This window comes from Pristiophorus japonicus, chromosome 3, assembly GCF_044704955.1.
Source record: "Pristiophorus japonicus isolate sPriJap1 chromosome 3, sPriJap1.hap1, whole genome shotgun sequence".
Taxonomy (NCBI): Eukaryota; Metazoa; Chordata; class Chondrichthyes; family Pristiophoridae; genus Pristiophorus; species Pristiophorus japonicus.
The window spans coordinates 205,322,801-205,341,984 of NC_091979.1; the positions used below are offsets into that span (position 1 = coordinate 205,322,801).

At 46.0% G+C, this 19,184-nt stretch overlaps 1 protein-coding gene across 1 annotated transcript in view; it reads right to left on the minus strand.

The window, feature by feature from the left end:
* The window catches only part of LOC139260081 (sperm-associated antigen 16 protein), a 1,616,547-nt gene that overhangs the window by 384,128 nt on the left and 1,213,235 nt on the right, over positions 1–19,184 (minus strand). Inside the window, exon 14 of the mRNA XM_070876216.1 lies at positions 12,134–12,199. Coding sequence (XP_070732317.1) covers positions 12,134–12,199 — 66 coding nt within the window. The remainder of the gene's footprint in view (positions 1–12,133; positions 12,200–19,184) is intronic.

Sequence of the window (19,184 nt, forward strand, 5' to 3'; positions counted from 1 at the left end):
GCGACATGAGGAAAACCTTTTTTACGCAGCAAGTTATTAGGATCTGGAATGCACTGCCTGAAAGGTTGGTGGAGGCAGACTCAATCATGGCTTTCAAAAGGGAATTGGATAAGTAGCTGAAAGAAAAAAATTGCACTGCTGCGGAGAAAGAGCTGGGGATTGGGACCAGTTGAAGTGCTCTTGCTAAGAGCCGGTGTGGGATTGATGGGCCAAAAGGCCTCCTTCTGTGCTGTAACCATTATATGATTCTAAAAGAATCCATAGTTGGACCACTGGAATATTCACATTTTTGTAGCAATTCCTACAAATATTCTTGAAAAATAATATGATTTCTTTAAAATCATATAATACAACCAGAAGGATTTGCGATACACTGTGCAGCTCATAGTGCAGGACAACATTTTCAAAGATGACAGTTTTAGAAATACATGTTTATGGCTTGTGAAGAAAATCACATGCCCCAGATGATCATGATGCTTTACGTCATGCTACCCATACAGATAGCATTTTTATTTCACTATCAAGTTACCAGAAATAAAGAGATAACACTGAAAACACCTGTGGATAAAAGGAAAGTGTTTCGTTAAATGATATCTTTAATATCTTGGAAAATGATAAAGATAAATGACTCATTAGGGAGAATTTTGATCTTCACGACTTGGGAGATAAACTAGTGGAGTGGATAGCCCATTCTCGAACTCGCCTGAGTTTCGTTCCCATTGATTTCAATGGGAATTAAAATCAGGTTCTATAGCATATTGTGAGGATTTAAGAGTTTGTTCATTTGTTACAAAAGACCACAAATGAAATTAGAGACTGAATTCCCAAAACATTTATTTGGAACAAGTGATAAATGTATACAAATATATTATAATTGTGCTTTTCCATTGTGAACTCCTCACAAAAAAATAGAAGTAGCCCATGTGAAAAGAAACAGTCGCTACTGTGAGAGATTAAGGTGTCAGCCTTAGGCACAGTTGGTAGCACTTTTTATTTCTGAGTCAGAAGATTGTTGGTTGAAGCTTCATGCCAGAGCACATAATCTAGGCCGCCATTTCAGTGCAGCACTGTCAGAGGTGCCATCTTTTGGATGAGACATTAAACCTTAGGCCCTGTCTGCCATCTCAGGTGATTTTACCCGACTGTACAGCAGAAGGGGAACTAAATACGATATATTTAAAACTATTCCTGAGAGGCTAGGAGGAGCAGGAATGCTCCTCCAGATTCCACAAGAATAATGTGGGTCATTGGCATGTAGGTTTTCCCCATCCCCTTATTCCACCTGTGATCGTGCCTCTTCACCGGGCCTACCTAGCTATCGGCTGGGCTGTCTGATAATGCACTTACCCAGAATCAGCAAGCTGCAGCAGATGAGTGACCCAATAGTTCAAAATTGGTATAATCCATGTAAATCATTTTTGCACTTTCTCCAGTGCCTCAATATCCTTTTTATAAAATAAGGACCAGGTAAGTTAATTTTCAGTCCATGGTTCTGATGAAGGACTGTGTGTCTGAATTGTTAACTTGTGTGGGTCCTCCATAGATGCTGACTGACTTCATGTCTGTGTCTCGCATTTTCTGTTTTTAGTTTACTGCAGTAAGGCCCTCAGTTACTTACAGTGATTTAATCCACACAGAGAATCGAGTAACAGGTAGCCAAAATACATGTGGGTTAGCAAAGATAAAATGATGAATTTTTCACATCAATATTTAAATTAATTTATTTTATCAACCATTATGTGTTAAAATAAAACAAAATTATACATTTATGCACAATCATTCTCAGCATCACTTTTTATGGTGCCTTACTATAATGTTAATGTGGTGGCTGGTGTGCAACAGTCACCACACGTTAAAAAAATCCAGTCACAGGCATCTTCCACCCTTCAAGATTTAGTTTGGGACCTGGAATTTTAGGTCCTTCATTTGACGTGGATGCAAGTCATCCTCAATTCGAGGGACTGCCTATGATGATGATGTATGGTCAATTGTGGTAGTCAATATAAATTGCAGTGTGAGAAACAGAAGCATTTGTAGCTGTAAAATGAATCATAATGTAACCGCATCTGGTAAAATCAATGCAGCTGCAAATAGAAAGAAAGACTTGCATTTCTATTGCGTCTTTCACAACCTCAGACCGTCCCAAAGTGCTTTACAGCCAATGAAGTACCTTTTGAAGTGTAGTCACTGTTGTAATGGAGGACATACCAGACACGAGACTCCCAAAGCAAGCACTCTACTCGGAACTCCTTCATGGCAAACGAGCCAAAGGTGGGCAGTGGAAACGTTACAAGGACACCCTCAAAGCCTCCCTGATAAAGTGCAACATCCCCATTGACACCTGGGAGTCCTTGGCCAAAGACCGCCCTAAGTTGAGTAAGCGCATGCGGGAGGGCGCTGAGCACCTCGAGTCTCGTCGCCGAGAGCATGCAGAAATCAAGTGCAGGCAGCAGAAAGAGCATGCGGCAAATCTGTCCCACCCACCCCTTCCCTCAACAACTATATGCCCCACCTGTGACAGACACTGTGGTTCTCGTATTGGACTGTACAGCCACCTAAGAACTCATATTAAAAGTGGAAACAAGTCTTCCTCGATTTCGAGGGACTGCCTATGATGATGATGTAGGATATGCGGCAACTAATTTGCACACAAGCAAGCTCCCACAAAGATCAATGTGATAATGACTAGAAAATATATTGAGGGATAATATATTGGTCAGGTCACAGGGGGTCTAGGGGTAATTGGGAGGGGGGAAAACTCCTCTGCTCTTTTTTGAAATAATGTCATAGGATCAAACAAGGCCTCAGTTTAATGTCTCAGCTGAAAGATGCCACCTCCAACAGTGCAGCACTCCCTCAATATGATACTGTAGTATCAGACTAGGTTTAGTGCTCAAGTCTCTGGAGTGAGGTTTCAACCACATCCTTCTGACTCAGATTACGACCCGGTTCAGGCAAAGCTGAAATCATCCCAGTCTTTGGTAACGCGAATGTAAAGGTATTCCATGATGGCGCGGTGCACAAGTTACCTCTGTAGATTGTTGCAGGTGATGGACCAACGCTACTCGGCAGAAGGTGGATGGAGAAGATCCATTGGAAATGGGAAGACTTCACCCCTCCAGTGATCGAAGCTCTCTGCGCTCAGAGGCAAAGCAAGCCCTCACCTGAGGTTGGACCCAGCACCGGAGAGCAGACCAGCATGGCATCCGAGACACAGACCGCTCAGCACGACTGCGTGGAGATGATCCAGCTGAGACGACCCGAACGCACCTTCCAGGCTCCAGTGGCAGGACTCCGGAGGAAGAAAATTGGATCCAAAGATGACTTCCCAGCTTCTGAGGTAGAACCGGGGGAGAAGAGGATCCCTCAATCGACATCATGAATAGAGGAAAGATGGCGCCCAAACCACGAGGTGAGGCGCTGAAGACAAAGATGGTCGCGGCCAGACCACGAGGTGCAGCGCTGATGGAGCAACACGTGGCACCAAACGGAGAAGCGGATTGGGGTAAAGAAAGCAAGGCTCTCTTAAAGGAGGCCGGTAACCCACCACAATTAAAGGGACAGTTCCACATACTTAAGCAATGTAATAGTAATTGTAAGTCAGAGGAAAAAAGTGTAATTGATCATGTAAAATGTGTAACTGATAATCTGAATTGTATATACGCAACCAGCGAGGAAAAGTCGCGCGATTATGTAAAATGTGTAATTGATGATCTGAACTGTGCACACACAACCAGCGAGAAAAAGTCGCGCGATTATGTAAAATGTGTAATTGATGATCTGAACTGTGCACACACAACCAGCGAGAAAAAGTCACGCAATCACAATTGGACCCACAGTGTGTCCAGCATAAGTAATGAAAAGTCGTGCGATGCAGGGTTTCAACTGCATGCAGCCAATGCAGCGGGCAAACACCCATCGGGAGCACACAGGTCCAGCGAGCTACCCAATGCTGTAGCCTGCGTCCCGGGGACCAGAGTCATGCACCATGGAGTGTGGCCACAAGCAGCCAATACACACGAGCTGCCAATATACACACTAATGGCACCGGTATCGATATCCTGCCCCTGATCGGCTCCACCTCTCAGGCACCCGATGGCACCACCTGCCACGACTCTGAAGGAGCAGACTGTACTAAGGCGCAGTCCCCAGACCCCGACGCCACCAAGGCCATACCCGTAGATGTAGGGTCGCTCGCCACAGTTCCCCCAAAGGAAACAGGCACCAGCCAGGATCCCAAACCAAACGACGTTCAGGCCAGCGAGTCAGCAGTTCCCTGTGCACTGCTAGACGACAGTTCCTCAGGGAGCAGCAGCGACCCAGGGTGCAAAGAAAGGACAGGGTGATCACAGGCATCTGTGAACCGGCCTGACGCTAGGGACCACGGCAACAGCCCCGAGAGCATGGCTACGCGAGCCAACCGGATTCCCACTGCCAGCACCGGGCACTGAGCTGCCACCAGACTGCAGGGACACAACCCACCAGCTCCGGAACTAGCTTGTCCTTACGCACTGGTCACTGCATCAATAATGCATCTAACGTACTTGTCGCACCACGGAACCACAAAAATAATGCAAAACCCACTTTCCTGAACTTGAATGTACATGAATGCTAGGAGCCCCTCCATAATCAATGTGGGGGGTGGGGGGGGGGAGAATGGAGTGGTCAGGGACACACACACACAAACAGCAACCAACAGCATGCTACTGCACCAACCACTCACCCAAGATTGAAATGACCTGCCAAGGGTCAACCAAACAGAGCCCAGATAGAGCTAAGCCCAGAGCTGATGATACAAAGATGAGTGGGAAAGCAAATTGTGAGGAGGACACAAAAATCTGCAAAGGGATATCGATAGGCTAAGTGAATGGGCAAAAAATTGGAGTATAATGTGGGAAAATGTGAGGTTATCCACTTTGGCTAAAAAAATAGAAAAGCAAATTACAATTTAAATGGAGAAAAATTTGCAAAATGTTGCAGTACAAAGGGACCTGGGGGTCCTTATGCATGAAACCAAAAGGTTATTATGCAAGTACAGCAAGGAATCAGGAAGGCATATGGAATGTTGGCCTTTATTGCAAGGGGGATAGTGTATAAAAGCAGAGAAGTCCTGCTACAACTGTATAGTGTATTGGTAAGGCCACACCCAGAGTACTGCGTACAGTTTTTGTATTTAAGGAAGGATATATTTGCATTGGAGGCTGTTCAGCGAAGGTTCACTAGGTTGATTCTGGAGATGAGGGAGTTGACTTATGAAGATGGGTTGAGTAGGTTGGACCAAAACACATTGGAGTTCAGAAGAATGAAAGGTGAGCTTATCGAAACATATAAGATAATGAGGGATCTCAACAAGCTGGATGCATAAAGGATATTTCCACTCATAGGGGAAACTAAAACTAGGGGACATAGTCTCAGAATGAGAAGGAATTTCTTCTCTCAGAGGGTTGTAAATCTATGGAATTCTCTGTCCCAGAGAGCTGTGGAGGCTGTGTCATTGAATATATTTAAGGCAGAGATAGACAGATTTTTGAGCGATAAGGGAGTAAAGGGTTATGGGGGGTAGGCAGGGAAGTGGAGCTTAGCCCATGATCAGATCAGCCATGATCTTATTAAATGTTGGAACAGGCTCGATGGGCCAAATGGCCTACTCCTGCTCTTATTTCTTATGTTCGTATGTTCTTATGTGTGGTTAATAGATGCTAATAACACTTTCAAGGGAGCATCTATATTTTTGTGAGAACCATAAATAGAATACTACAGAGAACAGATACCTAAATCAATTATGTGAAACAGCAAATATGATAAATTTTCGACATTCTGAGCTGCTCATGTAAATGTTCCTGAGGGGCTGTAAGATTCCAAAAGCAATCACACTGTGAAGTATCATTTTTAAGTCCTTAACCTATAGCTGTGCACAACAGGGTACATGAAGTAATGCTTCTCCTCTGAGTATGAAGGGCAAACTATTCATTCTGCCAAGCAGTTGTGCATGCTAAGTGCTTATTGAAGTAAGCTGTTTGTAATTCAGAATATTTGTTATTTTTTCAGCGAGGACTGACAAACTACAAATCCGACAGTTATACAACAACAACAACTTGTAGTAATATAGCTCCTTTAATGCAGCGAAACGTACCAAGGCGCTTCACAGGAGTATTATGAGATTAAAAATTTGACACCGAGCCACATAAGGAGAAATTAGTGCAGGTGGTCAAAGAGATAAGTTTTAAGGATCGTCTTGAAGGAGGAAAGAGAGGGAGAGAGGCAGAGAGGTTTAGGCAATGAAAACCAGAGCTTGGGGCCGAGACAACAGAAGGTATGACTACCAGTGGTTGAGCGATTATAATCAGGGATGCTCAAGCAGGCAGAATCAGAGGAGCGCATACATCTTGGGGGCTTGTGGGGCTGGAGGAGATTACAGAGATAGGGAGGGATTTGAAAAAAAGGATGAACATTTTGAAATCGAAGCATTGCTCAACTGGGTTTCCATGTAGATCAGCGAGCACAGGGGTGATGAGTGAGTGGGACCTGGTGCGAGTTAGGACATGGGCAGCCGAGTTTTGGATCATCTCTAGTTTACATGGGAGACCAGCCAGGAGTGCATTGGAATCGTCACGTCTAGAGGTAACAAAGGCATAGATGAGGGCTTCAGCAGCGGATGAGCTGAGGCAAGGGATGAGATGGGCGATGTTACGGAGGAGGGATACATAGAATTACATTGAATGCACAACACAGAAACAGGCCATTCGATCATCTCACCCTATCAGCATAACCTCCTATTCCTTTCTCCCTTATGTGTTTATCTGGCATCCCCTGAAATGCATCTATGCTATTCAATCACTCCATGTCGTAGTAAGTTCCACATTCTAATCACTCTCTGGGTAAAGAAGTTTCTCCTGAATTCTTTATTGGGTTTATTGGTGACTATCTTATATTTATTGCTGTTCTGCTGAAAGGTGATCAACTTGAAACATTGGGCTCAATTTTCCCCAAGCCCGTTTTCTGCCGTATTGCCTGAATTACACCAGTTTTTCTAGGCCAGAAATGCAGCAGAAATATTTAGCTAAACTTTCCCGGATGTATAATTCGAATTTGGCGGCGTGCAGCCTGTCCAGTCACGTTGGCGGATGGAGCCTGCTGTCTGCGCCTAAAAACAATGCCGCACTTTCTGCGCATGCGCGGGAAAAAAAGTTACGTTTTTGACGTCGTTCCAATGGACGCACATGCTCAGTACAGCTCGGATTTGGCAACCGGTCATTTTTAAAGAGCTAGTTGTGTGTGTGTGTTTCAAGTGCTGTGTGAGAGCATTGGAAAAATCGCAGCTGCAGCAATACAAGATGCATCGCGTTACAGGAAGAAGTGGAGGCACTAGTTACTGTGATTGAGAAGAGATGGCAGGAGCTGGACACTGGCAGAGGTCACATAAAAGTTCCACCCAAAGAAATGAAGAAATGCTGGAACCAAGTTTCAGAAGATTACTGTGCAATGGTGACCACCACGAGATCTGGAGGCCAGTGTAAAAAGAAATGGCAAGATCTTGGTCAAGTAGTTAGTGTAAGTAATATTTTCATTTATTCAATGCATTTATAAATGTGACCAGCTGCATATGTCCCACCAGCAGAAAGACACCCTCTCTAAAAAGCTGCATTTTCATCTTTGGAGAGGAAGGTGGCACACAACAAAAGGGAAAGAACTCGAACAGGAGGAGGCCCAGCAAATCTACACCCACTGACACCCTTGGAAGAGAGGGTCGCTGCTTTGATGGGTCCTGCCGGAAAAAAAGCAACCACTACTGCACAAGCTGGGCCCGCACTCAAGGGAGAGGGTAAGTCCTGCAAATTCATCATGGTCCTTCAAATCAACCTGCTGCCTGACCTGCGATGTGTGAGCCTACTCATGCCACCCATCCTGCCCCCGCCTCTGCTGCTAACTATTTGACTGTTCTGTTATATTTTGCAGAACTTGAGACCAACCTTGACGATGTGGCAGACGATTCCGACGCGGACGAGCCAGAAGAAGAGAACATCTTCCAATCCATCCATGGTGGTGAGGGTGAGGGGATGGAGCTGGATGAAGTTCCCACTGTTGTACTGACTTTGGAGGAGGTGCCGCTCATGGAGATGACAGCCCCTTCTGTGACTAGTGGTTTGAGTGTTGGTGGGACATTCCATGGTTTCACACCTTCCGAGGTTGCAGGTCCCAGTGGTGTGGTGCAGCGAGACAGACCCAGGGCCCCACTGTCCCAGGCTGCGGGTTCCAGTGGTGTGGTGCAGCGAGACACACCCAGGGCCCCACCGTCCCAGGCTGCGGGTTCCGGTGAGTGCAAGCCACACCCATGGGAAGGAGGGGAATGAGAGCTCGACCATGCTCTCCTGAGATGCAGGATCTAACAGGTGTGATTCAGATGATATCATTGAGTGCGGAGAACATTGACCTTACATGATCACTCCTGGATACCATCAGTGGGGTGAGTGATGAGGTAGTGGCACTGTCGGGAGAAGTAACAACACTCTCACGAAAAATGGGAACGATATCCGGGACCATCAGTGAGGGAATAGTGGCCTTGAGGGAGCGAATGCCAGAGGTAGTGCAAACCACATCACTGGCCATTAGGGAGGGAATGTTGCAGGCCGCTGAGACACTGTCAGGGTGCATGAGGGACGGTATGTTGGAGTTAGCTGCTGCAATAAGGGAACATGCCCAGACCTTGCGCCCATTGATAGATTCAACTACCACTCCCACTGCAATCCCCACACCAGTCTCTGAAGAGCCCAAAGCCAGGCCCTCCAACTTACCACCTGAAGCTGACACCACCCACCCTCAAGAGGTGCGCAGTACCCGAGATGTTAGAAAGAATACGCTTGGTATCAAGCCCAAAAACAGTGTGCCACTGCCTGTGGGCAGGGGTGGTAGCGTGTCCAAGACCAAGCGCAGCGGGCGGTCTTAGAATAAGGGGGTGAGAGATGGGTGCAACCTTTCTTTGCTGCTGTTGTTATTAGTATTGTTACTGTTGTAACTGTTCTCAATTAAAAGTTTTTTGTAAATTATGTAAAGTTACAAGTTTATAAGTGATCTTAAAGAGTGATCTAAAAGTGAAGTTATTATAAGAATAATTTGATTAAAGTTAAGATATTTTAAACTTTTGAATAAAATATATTTTGCATTAAAACTGAATCATGTTCCATTAACACAACACAACATTACGGAACAGCACCAAACAGTAAACATGTCCATGTGTAATAGTTGTTGCTGAGCCTTCAGGGTCTCCTCACCCCTCCACCCCGAACCCCACTTGAGTCTTGTGACTTCTTTCTCGCTCCCTCCCCAGGTTCCAAACCTTCCGATCGGCAACTCTCTCTCTCTCTCTCCCTTCTCCTCCCCCCCTCCCCCAGCCTTTGCAAATTGTTTGTGACTTCTCTCTCTCCCCCTCCCCAGGCTCCAAGCCTTCCGATCGGCACCTCGCTCTCTCTCTTTCCTCCCCTTCCACCCACCTCCCACAGCTTGTTTTGTACCTGAACCCCGAGCCGCTGTGTGCGGGTGCGACCACCGATTCTGCCAGCCAAACCTATGACCCTCCAGGCCTTCTTCAAGACGTTCGCTGGTGGCATGTGAGTGAGTAAAAAAATTAGAAAACTTGTGAAATCCAACAAATTTACACTTCTACGTTGGCAGGTAAAAAAAAGTTGAACTTTATTATTGATTTTGACAGCATTTTTGACTCCCTGCAAAATCTTCGATTTAAAAACAATGGTGTCTTTCTGCGCAGATTTGTGAATGTGCGCTGGTTTTCTTAACTCACCAGAAGGTTTATTGGGAGTCGCCAAATATGCCGACCTAAGAGAAAAAATGTTGACCAAACTGCGAACAATTGAAAAAAACGGCGCAGACATAGAAACATAGAAAATAGGTGCAGGAGGAGGCCATTCAGCCCTTCGAGCCTGCACCACCATTCAATGAGTTCATGGCTGAACATGCAATTTCAGTACCCCATTCCTGCTTTCTCGCCAAACCCCTTGATCCCCCTAGTAGTGAGGACTACATCTAGCTCCTTTTTGAATATATTTAGTGAATTGGCCTCAACAACTTTCTGTGGTAGAGAATTCCATAGGTTCACCACTCTCTAGGTGAAGAAGTTTCTCCTCATCTCGATCCTAAATGGCTTACCCCTTATCCTTAGACTGTGACCACTGGTTCTGGACTTCCCCAACATTGGGAACATTCTTCCTGCATCTAACCTGTCTAAACCCGTCAGAATTTTAAACGTTTCCATGAGATCCTCTCTCATTCTTCTGAACACCAGTGAATACAAGCCCAGTTGATCTAGTCTTTCTTGATATGTACAATTATTGTAGTTCATCCATGCGGTCTCTAAATGTCTGCCATTGCCCATCCACAGTCAACCCCTTAAGTATCATTCGCCAATCTATCCTAGCCAATTCACGCCTCATACCTTCAAAGTTACCCTTCTTTAAGTTCTGGACCATGGTCTCTGAATTAACTATTTCATTCTCCATCCTAATGCAGAATTCCACCATATTATGGTCACTCTTCCCCAAGGGGCCTCGCACAATGAGATTGCTAATTAATCCTCTCTCATTACACAACAACCAGTCTAAGATGGCCTCTCCCCTCGTTGGTTCCTCGACATATTGGTCCAGAAAACCATCCCTTGTGCACTCCAGGAAATCCTCCTTCACCATATTGCTTCCAGTTTGGTTAGCTCAATCTATATGCATATTAAAGTCACCGATGATAACTGCTGCACCTTTATTGCATACACACCTAATTTCCTGTTTGATGCCCTCCCCAACATCACTACTACTCATGAGGGAACTCCCCGCCCCCTATGACTTAAAAAAAAAATGGCCTACAAAAATCGTAACTAAGTCAGTTCCGCCGGCGCAGATCGCAGGGGGAAAGTTTGAAAAAAATTAATTAGCCAGAAAAAAATGGCGCGTGCCAAAAAAATGGCACAAATGACCGGGGAAAATTGAGCCCATTAACTTTGTTTCTCTCTGCTGCCTGACCTGCTGATTATTTCTAGCATTTTCTGTTTTTATTTCAGTTTTCCAGCATCCACAGTATATTGCTTTTATATTTATGGCCCCTAGTTTTGGTGTCTCCTCAAGTGGAAACATCTCCTCCATGTCTATCCTATTAAACCCTTTCATAATTTTAAAGACCTCGATCAGGTCACCTCTTAGTCTTCTATTTTGTCGAGAAAAGAGCCCCAGCCTGCTCAATTTTTCCTGACAGGTATAACCTCTCAGTTCTGGTATGATCCTTGTAAATCCTTTTGCACCTTCTCTCGCGTATCTATATCCTTTTTGTAATAGGAAGACCAGAACTGTTCACAATATTCCATGTGGTCTAACAAGGTTCTATACAAGTTTAACATTGCTTTTGAATTCTGTCTCTCTAGAAATGGACCCCAGTGCTTTTATTGGTTTGTTTATAGCCTTATTTATCTGCGTCGCTAATTTTAGTGATTTGTGAATCAGCACCTCTTTGCTCTTCTACCCCAATTCGACTCTTATTTTCCAGGGAGTATGTGGAGTCCTTATTCTTCCTACGAAAAATACACCATCTCACATTCATCTGTATTGAAGTTCATTTGCCAATTACACATCCATTATGCAAGTTTATTAATGTCTTCTTGTATTTTGTCACAGTCCTCCTCAGCTTTAACTATAGCTCCCAATCTGATGCCATCCGCAAATTTTGAAATTGTACTTCCGATTCCCGAGTCCAAATCGTTTATGTAAATGGTGAATAGCAGTGGTCCCAGCACTGATCCTTGTGGAACACCACTTCCCATCTTTTGCCAGTCTGTGTAACGACCCTTAACCCCTGTTTTTTGTTTTGTAGCCAGCTTGCTATGCATTCTGCTACTTGTCCCCTGACTCCACATGTTCTGCCCTTAGTCATGAGTCTACTATGCAGTACCTTATCAAAGGCCTTTTGAAAATCCAAATATATTACATCTACTGCATCACCCCTGTTGACTCTTCCTGATACTTCTTCAAATAATTCAATAAGGTTGGTCAAGCATGGCCTTCCCTTTTGAAATCCGTGCTGACGATTTTGATTATGTTTTCGGTTTCTATATAAATAGGCACATGCAGGAAGAACTTACCTTCATGTTAAAGGTGGCATCATTACAGGAATGCAGGTGACCAAAGAACGTTTGAGCACACAATCCCTGCAGAAGAAAATAAAAATGCTGTATGAAGTGATTACTCGACTTTTCAATTAATCATTTGCATGACAGTTGGGAATGAATGAAGTAAATAAATATATAATTATACTCAAGTGTGCTGCAGGACAGATTACAGAAAGAGCTGTGACGTAGTTAGATTTCAACATCTTCTAATTCATACCGCCGTAGGATCTCATCCTTCGGAAGCTGTCGCGCTTGCTTGCACTAAAGAGTGTCATTTGCTGATAAATCTCAAAGGAACCCTTGAATGCATTATTAGATCCTAAAGCTGGTCAGTCTCTTTGGAGAGGTATTACTAAAAACACCTATGTCAAACTTAATTGAGTTTATGGTCTGATGATTAAATAAATATTTCATGAATAAGGTATTGTGTTCCTAACACAGATGAGGCTGCACACAGGGCGGTTAAAGTAACAGTGACCTCAGTCTTTAATAAGACACTCCAGAGTGAGGAACAGGCCTTAGGGACCGGCTTATATACAGTGCTCCCAAGTGATGCTGGGATCCCTTGGGACTTCAGGGGATGAGCTCCCTGGTGGCGGAACATGGGAGTGCATGCTTTACAGGTACACAACATCACTACCCACCCCGAAAGTCAAAGTGAAAACTATTTACAAGGTGAGGCGGTCGGGAGCTTTGCTTTCCCTGGTGGACTGCTTCAGTACAAATGTCTGTTCTGGTGTGTTGGCTGTGCCCTCGCTGGGCTGGCATGTTGTTGGCTCTGCAGGGCTGCGAGGTGAGCCTGGCCTTGCTGGGCTGTTGGGCATGATGGGTTCGATTTCCTGGTCCGGCGTGGTGTCGTTGATCCTTTGGGTGTGTATTGTAGGCTTGAAAAAGGTGGTGTCTGCTGTGGGTTGTTCAGGTCAGTCTGTGAACCGCAGCCTCGTTTGGTCCAGGTGCTTTCTGCAAATTTGTCCATTGTCTAGTTTGACTACAAACACCTTATTCCCTTCTTTAGCTATCACCGTGCCTGCAATCCATTTGGGACCATGTCCATAGTTTAGCACATACACAGGGTCATTCAGATCAATTTCCCGTGACACAGTGGCGCGACCATCGTTTACATTTTGTTGCTGCCGCCTGCTCTCTATCTGATCATGCAGGTTGGAGTGAACCAGCGACAGTCTGGTTTTAAGTGTCCTGTGAGCGAGTGGGGTCTCGTGCGGTAGCTGAGCAGTACTCGGGACAGGTGGGTTTGGAGTGAGCCTTCTGTGACTCGTTTCAGGCTCTGTTTGATGGTTTGTACTGCCCACTCTGCCTGCCCATTGGAGGCTGGTTTAAACGGGGTTGAGGTGACATGTTTGATCCCATTGCGGGTCATGAATTCTTTAAATTCGGCACTGGTGAAACATGGCCCGTTGTCACTGACTAGTATGTCAGGCAGGCCATGGGTGGCAAACATGGCCCTCAGGCTTTCAATGGTGGCGATGGCAGTGCTTCCCGACATCATTTCAAATTTAATCCATTTTGAAAAAGCATCCACCACCACCAGGAACATTTTACCGAGAAACGGGTCCACATAGTCGACATGGATCCTTGACCATGGTCTGGAGGGCCAGGACCACAATCTTAGTGGTGCCTCTCTGGGCGCGTTGCTCAACTGAGCATATATGCTGCATTGCCGTACACAGAACTCTAAGTCAGAGTCGATACCGGGCCACCACACGTGGGATCTGGCTATCTCTTTCATCATTACTATACCCGGGTGTGTGCTGTGGAGATCCGAGATGAACGTCTCCCTGCCCTTTTTTGGTAGCACAATGCGGTTAACCCACAACAGGCAGTCTGACTGAATGGACAGCTCGTCCTTTCGCTGCTGGAATGGCTTGATTAGCTCTTGCATTTCAACGGGGATGCTGGCCCAGCTCCCATGCAGTACACAGTTTTTTACTCGGGACAGCAGACGATCTTGGCTAGTCCAAGTCCTAATCTGGCAGGCCGTGACAGGTGATTTATCATTTTTAAACGCTTCCATGACCATCAACAAGTCTGCAGGCTGCGCCATTTCCACCACCTGTGGTGGGCAATGGTAGCCGACTGAGAGCATCCGCACAGTTCTCGGTGCCTGGCCTGTGGCAGGTGGTAAAGTTATACGCTGATAGCGCAAGTGCCCACCTTTGTATGCAGGCTGAGGCATTAGTATTTATCCCCTTGTTTTCAGCGAACAGGGATATGAGGGGCTTGTGATCGGTTTCCAGCTCAAATTTGAGGCCAAACAGGTACTGATGCATTTTCTTTACCCCGAACACACAGGCTAATGCTTCTTTCTCAATCATGCTGTCGGCCCTCTCGGCCTTAGACAAGCTCCTGGAAGCTTAGGCGATAGGTTGCAACTTCCCCGCAACGTTAGCTTGTTGTAATACACACCCGACTCCGTCTGATGACACGTCACATGCTAGCACAAGTCTTTTAACACGGGTTATACAATACAAGCAACTTGTTGCAGCATAAAATGTTTCTGGCTTTCTCAAAAGCAATTACTTGGTTTTTTCCCCATACCCAGTTCTCACCTTTGCACATGTCGGGGCTCTAAAAGGGTGCTTAACCCCGGTAGGAAGTTACCAAAATAGTTGAGGAGTTCCAGGAACGACTGCAGCTCCATGACGTTCTGTGGCCTGGGCGCTTTCCTAATAGCCTCTATCTTGGCATCTGTGGGCCGAATGCCGTCCACCGCGATCTTTCTCCCCAAAAACCCCACTTCTGTTGCCATGAAGATGCATTTCAACCTCTTCAGCCGTAGCCCTACACGATCCAGTCGTTGGAGGACCTCCTCCAGGTTTTGTAGGTGTTTGACGGTGTCCCGACCCGTGACCAATATGTCATCCTGAAAGACCACCGTGTGTGGTACAGACTTGAGTAGGCTCTCCATGTTTCTCTGGAAGATCGCTGCAGCCGACCGAATTCCAAACGGGCATCTGTTGTCAATGAACAGTCCCCTGTGTGTGTTGATGCAGGTGAGGCCCTTCGAAGACTCCTCCAGCTCCTGCGTCATATAGGCCGAAGTCAGGTCGAGCTTGGTGAATGTCTTGCCTCCTGCTAGCATCGCAAATAGGTCGTCTGCCTTAGGTAGCGGGTATTGGTCCTGTAGCGAGAAACCATTAATAGATTTATAATCACCGCAAATCCTGACCGTGCCATCACTTTTGAGTACTGGAACAATCGGGCTGGCCCACTCGCTGAATTTCACTGGGAGATGAGGCGTTACAGCCTGTCCAGCTCGATTTCCACTCTCTCCCTCATCATGTGAGGTACCGCTCGCGCCTTGTGGTGAATGGGTCGTGCCTCTGGGACCAAGTGGATCCGCACCTTTGCCCCGGAAAAGTTGCCAATGCCTGGCTCAAAAAGGGAAGGAAATTTGTTTCGAACCTGGGTACATGAGGCCTCATCGACATGTGATAACGCTCGGACGTTATCCCAGTTCCAGCGGATTTTGCCCAGCCACCTCCTTCCAAGCAATGTGAGGCCATCACCCGGGACAATCCAGAGTGGCAGTTCATGCACCGTGTCCTCGTAGAAGACCTTGACCATGGCGCTGCCCAGGACAGTGACGAGCTCTTTAGTGTACGTTCTCAGTTTCGTGTGGATGGGGCTCAGGGCTGGTCTGAGTGCCTTGTTGCACCACAGTCTCTCAAACATCTTTTTACTCATGAAGAATTGGCTAGCGCCAGTGTCCAGTTCCATGGTTATGGATAAGCCATTCAATTTTACGTTTAGCATTATAGGTGGACATTTCATCGAAAATGTGTGCACCCCGTGTACTTCAGCATCTGCCTCCTCTCTCTGAGGCTCGAAATTGCTTTGATCCACCATGGACCGATCTTCCTCTGCCACGTGGTGGTTAGCAGGTTTTGCAGAGCTTGCAGCTTGTTTGCAAGCTCGTTGGAGGTGCCCCATTGTTCCACAGCTCTTGCAAACATACCCTTTGAAGCGGTATGAATAGGCTGAATGGAAGCCTCCACAACGTCAACAAGGTATGAATTGCCTTGCTTTCATCCTTTGTTAGGGACTCTGAGTCATCTGGATTACCTGAGGCCTGCTCGCAGTTGCAGACTCATGGTTTCTGCCCTGTACATTTCTGCTCGCAAACACAGTTCCAGTTAATTTATGAACATTGCTAGCACTTGTGCGCTGAGAGATTCGTTTGGTTTATCACTGGTGGACATAAACGCCTGTGTTATCGCAATGGCCTTACTGAGGGTCGGTGTCTCGACAGTCAAAAGTTTTTGTAGGATGGTCTCGTGGCCAATGTCCAGTACAAAAAAGTCGCTGAGCATTTGCTCCAGGTAGCCATCAATCTCACATTGTCCTGCAAGTCGCCTTAGCTCGGTGACGTAGCTCGCCACTTCCTGACCTTCAGATCGCTGGCATGTGTAGAACCGATACCGCGCCATCAGCACGCTCGCCCTTGGGTTAAGATGCTCCTGAACCAGTGTACACAGCTCCTCATATGACTTATCTGTGGGTTTCACCAGAGCCAGAAGATTCTTCATGAGACTGTTGGTTGGTGCCCCGCAGACTGTGAGGAGGACCGCTCTCCTTTTTGCAGCGCTTCCTTCTCCGTCCAGCTCGTTGGCTACAAAGTACTGGTCTAGTCGTTTGACATAGGCTTCCCAGTCCTCACCCTCTGAGAACTTCTCCAGGATACCCACAGTTTGCTGCATCTTTGCGTTGGATTCGTATACTCGTCACCAGTTATTGTGTTCCTTACACAGATGAGGCTGCACACAGGGAGGTTAAAGTAACAGTGACCTCAGTCTTTAATAAGACACTCCAGAGTGAGGAACAGACCTTAGGGGCCCGCTTATATACAGTGCTCCCAACAGATGCTGGGAACCCTTGCGACTTGAGGGGATGAGCTCCCTGGTGGCGGAACATGGGAGTGCATGCTTTACAGATACATACCATCAGGTGAACTTGAAAAGCTCTCACTATGTTTTGAAGATGAAACAGAATTTTTCAAAAGGTTGCAGAGCACTAAAATATTACCTAATCAAATACAATTCCAGCATTTCGGTTTAGCAACATCGGGGACGATTGCAAGCCCGAGAGACTTACCTAGAATTTACAGCACAGAAACAGGCCATTCACCCCACCGTGTGGTGTTTATGCTCCAAACAAGCCTCCTCGCAACTTACTTCACTCTCTCCGCTCTTCCTTACAGAACAAACTACACATAAAAAGGAAAGAATAGTTGAGCACTAGAGAGGGACATCCCAACCTGAGATCATCCATTCCTTATAAGTAGAGGACCCTCCAAATTCAGGGGCTGGAGACCACAGAGGGAATAGGGAAAGCATGAGGTCAGAGACTTTGCCCAAATATTATCTTTTAAAAAAAGAAAATACTTGGATTTATATACGCCTTTCACGACCACTGGACGTCTCAAAGCGCTTTACAGCCAATTAAGTACTTTTTGGAGTGTCGTCACTGTTGTAATGTAGGAAACACGGCAGCCAATTTGCGCACAAGCAAGCTCCCACAAACAGCAATGTGATTATGATCAGATAATCTGTGTTTTTGTTATGTTGATTGAGGGATAAATATTGGCCAGGACACTGGGGATGACTCCCCTGCTCTTTTTCGAAATAGTGCCATGGAATCTTTTGCGTCCACCTGCGAGGGCAGACGGGGCCTCGGTTTAACGTCTCATCTAAAAGATGGCACCTCCGACAGTGCAGTGCTCCCTCAGCTTCTTATTCATTCTCTCCCTCCTGACTCACTCATTCATTCCCAATCATGCAAACATAGACCGCACCAGAGCAGAGTGAAGTCGATTATTTTGGCACGTGAGCAGTATTTGAAGAGGTGTCTTCCTGCCAGCATTGCAAAATAAGTGTCAGCTGTGCTCAGTTGGTAGCAAACCCCAGCACTACCCCTGAAGTACATCACTCCCAACCCTTCTTCAGTCTGAGCAAGGACATTGTCAGCCATTACTACACTTCTAAAGTACTTCATTGGCTGTAAAGGGCTTTGGGACATTCTGATGTCGTGAAAACTGTGATATAAATTCAAGTGATTCTTTACTCTTCTTGCAGGCAAGCTGAATCACCACAGGATGGAGATCTCATGAACCAATGGAGGACCACTAGTAATGCAGCAGCTGACAGCAATGGAGGAGGCAGTCATCGATGTTAGTACATGTGGGTCACTAGGATGATGCTGGGAAAGCAAAGCCATGAGGAAACATTCGTGCTATTGCGACTATTTCCATTGGACCAGAGAGAGAGTGCTAAGTGGAATTCTGCATTAGGATGGAGAATGAAACAGTTAATTCAGAGACCATGGTCCAGAACTTAAAGAAGGGTAACTTTGAAGGTATGAGGCGTGAATTGGCTTGGATAGATTGGCGAATGATACTTAAGGGGTTGACTGTGGATGGGCAATGGCAGACATTTAGAGACCGCATGGATGAATTACAACAATTGTACATTCCTGTCTGGCGTAAAAATAAAAAAGGGAAGGTGGCTCAACCGTGGCTATCTAGGGAAATCAGGGATAGTATTAAAGCCAAGGAAGTGGCATACAAATTGGCCAGAAATAGCAGCGAACCCGGGGACTGGGAGAAATTTAGAACTCAGCAGAGGAGGACAAAGGGTTTGATTAGGGCAGGGAAAATGGAGTACGAGAAGAAGCTTGCAGGGAACATTAAGGCGGATTGCAAAAGTTTCTATAGGTATGTAAAGAGAAAAAGGTTAGTAAAGACAAACGTAGGTCCCCTGCAGTTAGAATCAGGGGAAGTCATAACGGGGAACAAAGAAATGGCAGACCAATTGAACAAGTACTTTGGTTCGGTATTCACTAAGGAGGACACAAACAACCTTCCGGATATAAAAGGGGTCAGAGGGTCTAGTAAGGAGGAGGAACTGAGGGAAATCTTTATTAGTCGGGAAATTGTGTTGGGGAAATTGATGGGATTGAAGGCCGATAAATCCCCAGGGCCTGATGGACTGCATCCCAGAGTACTTAA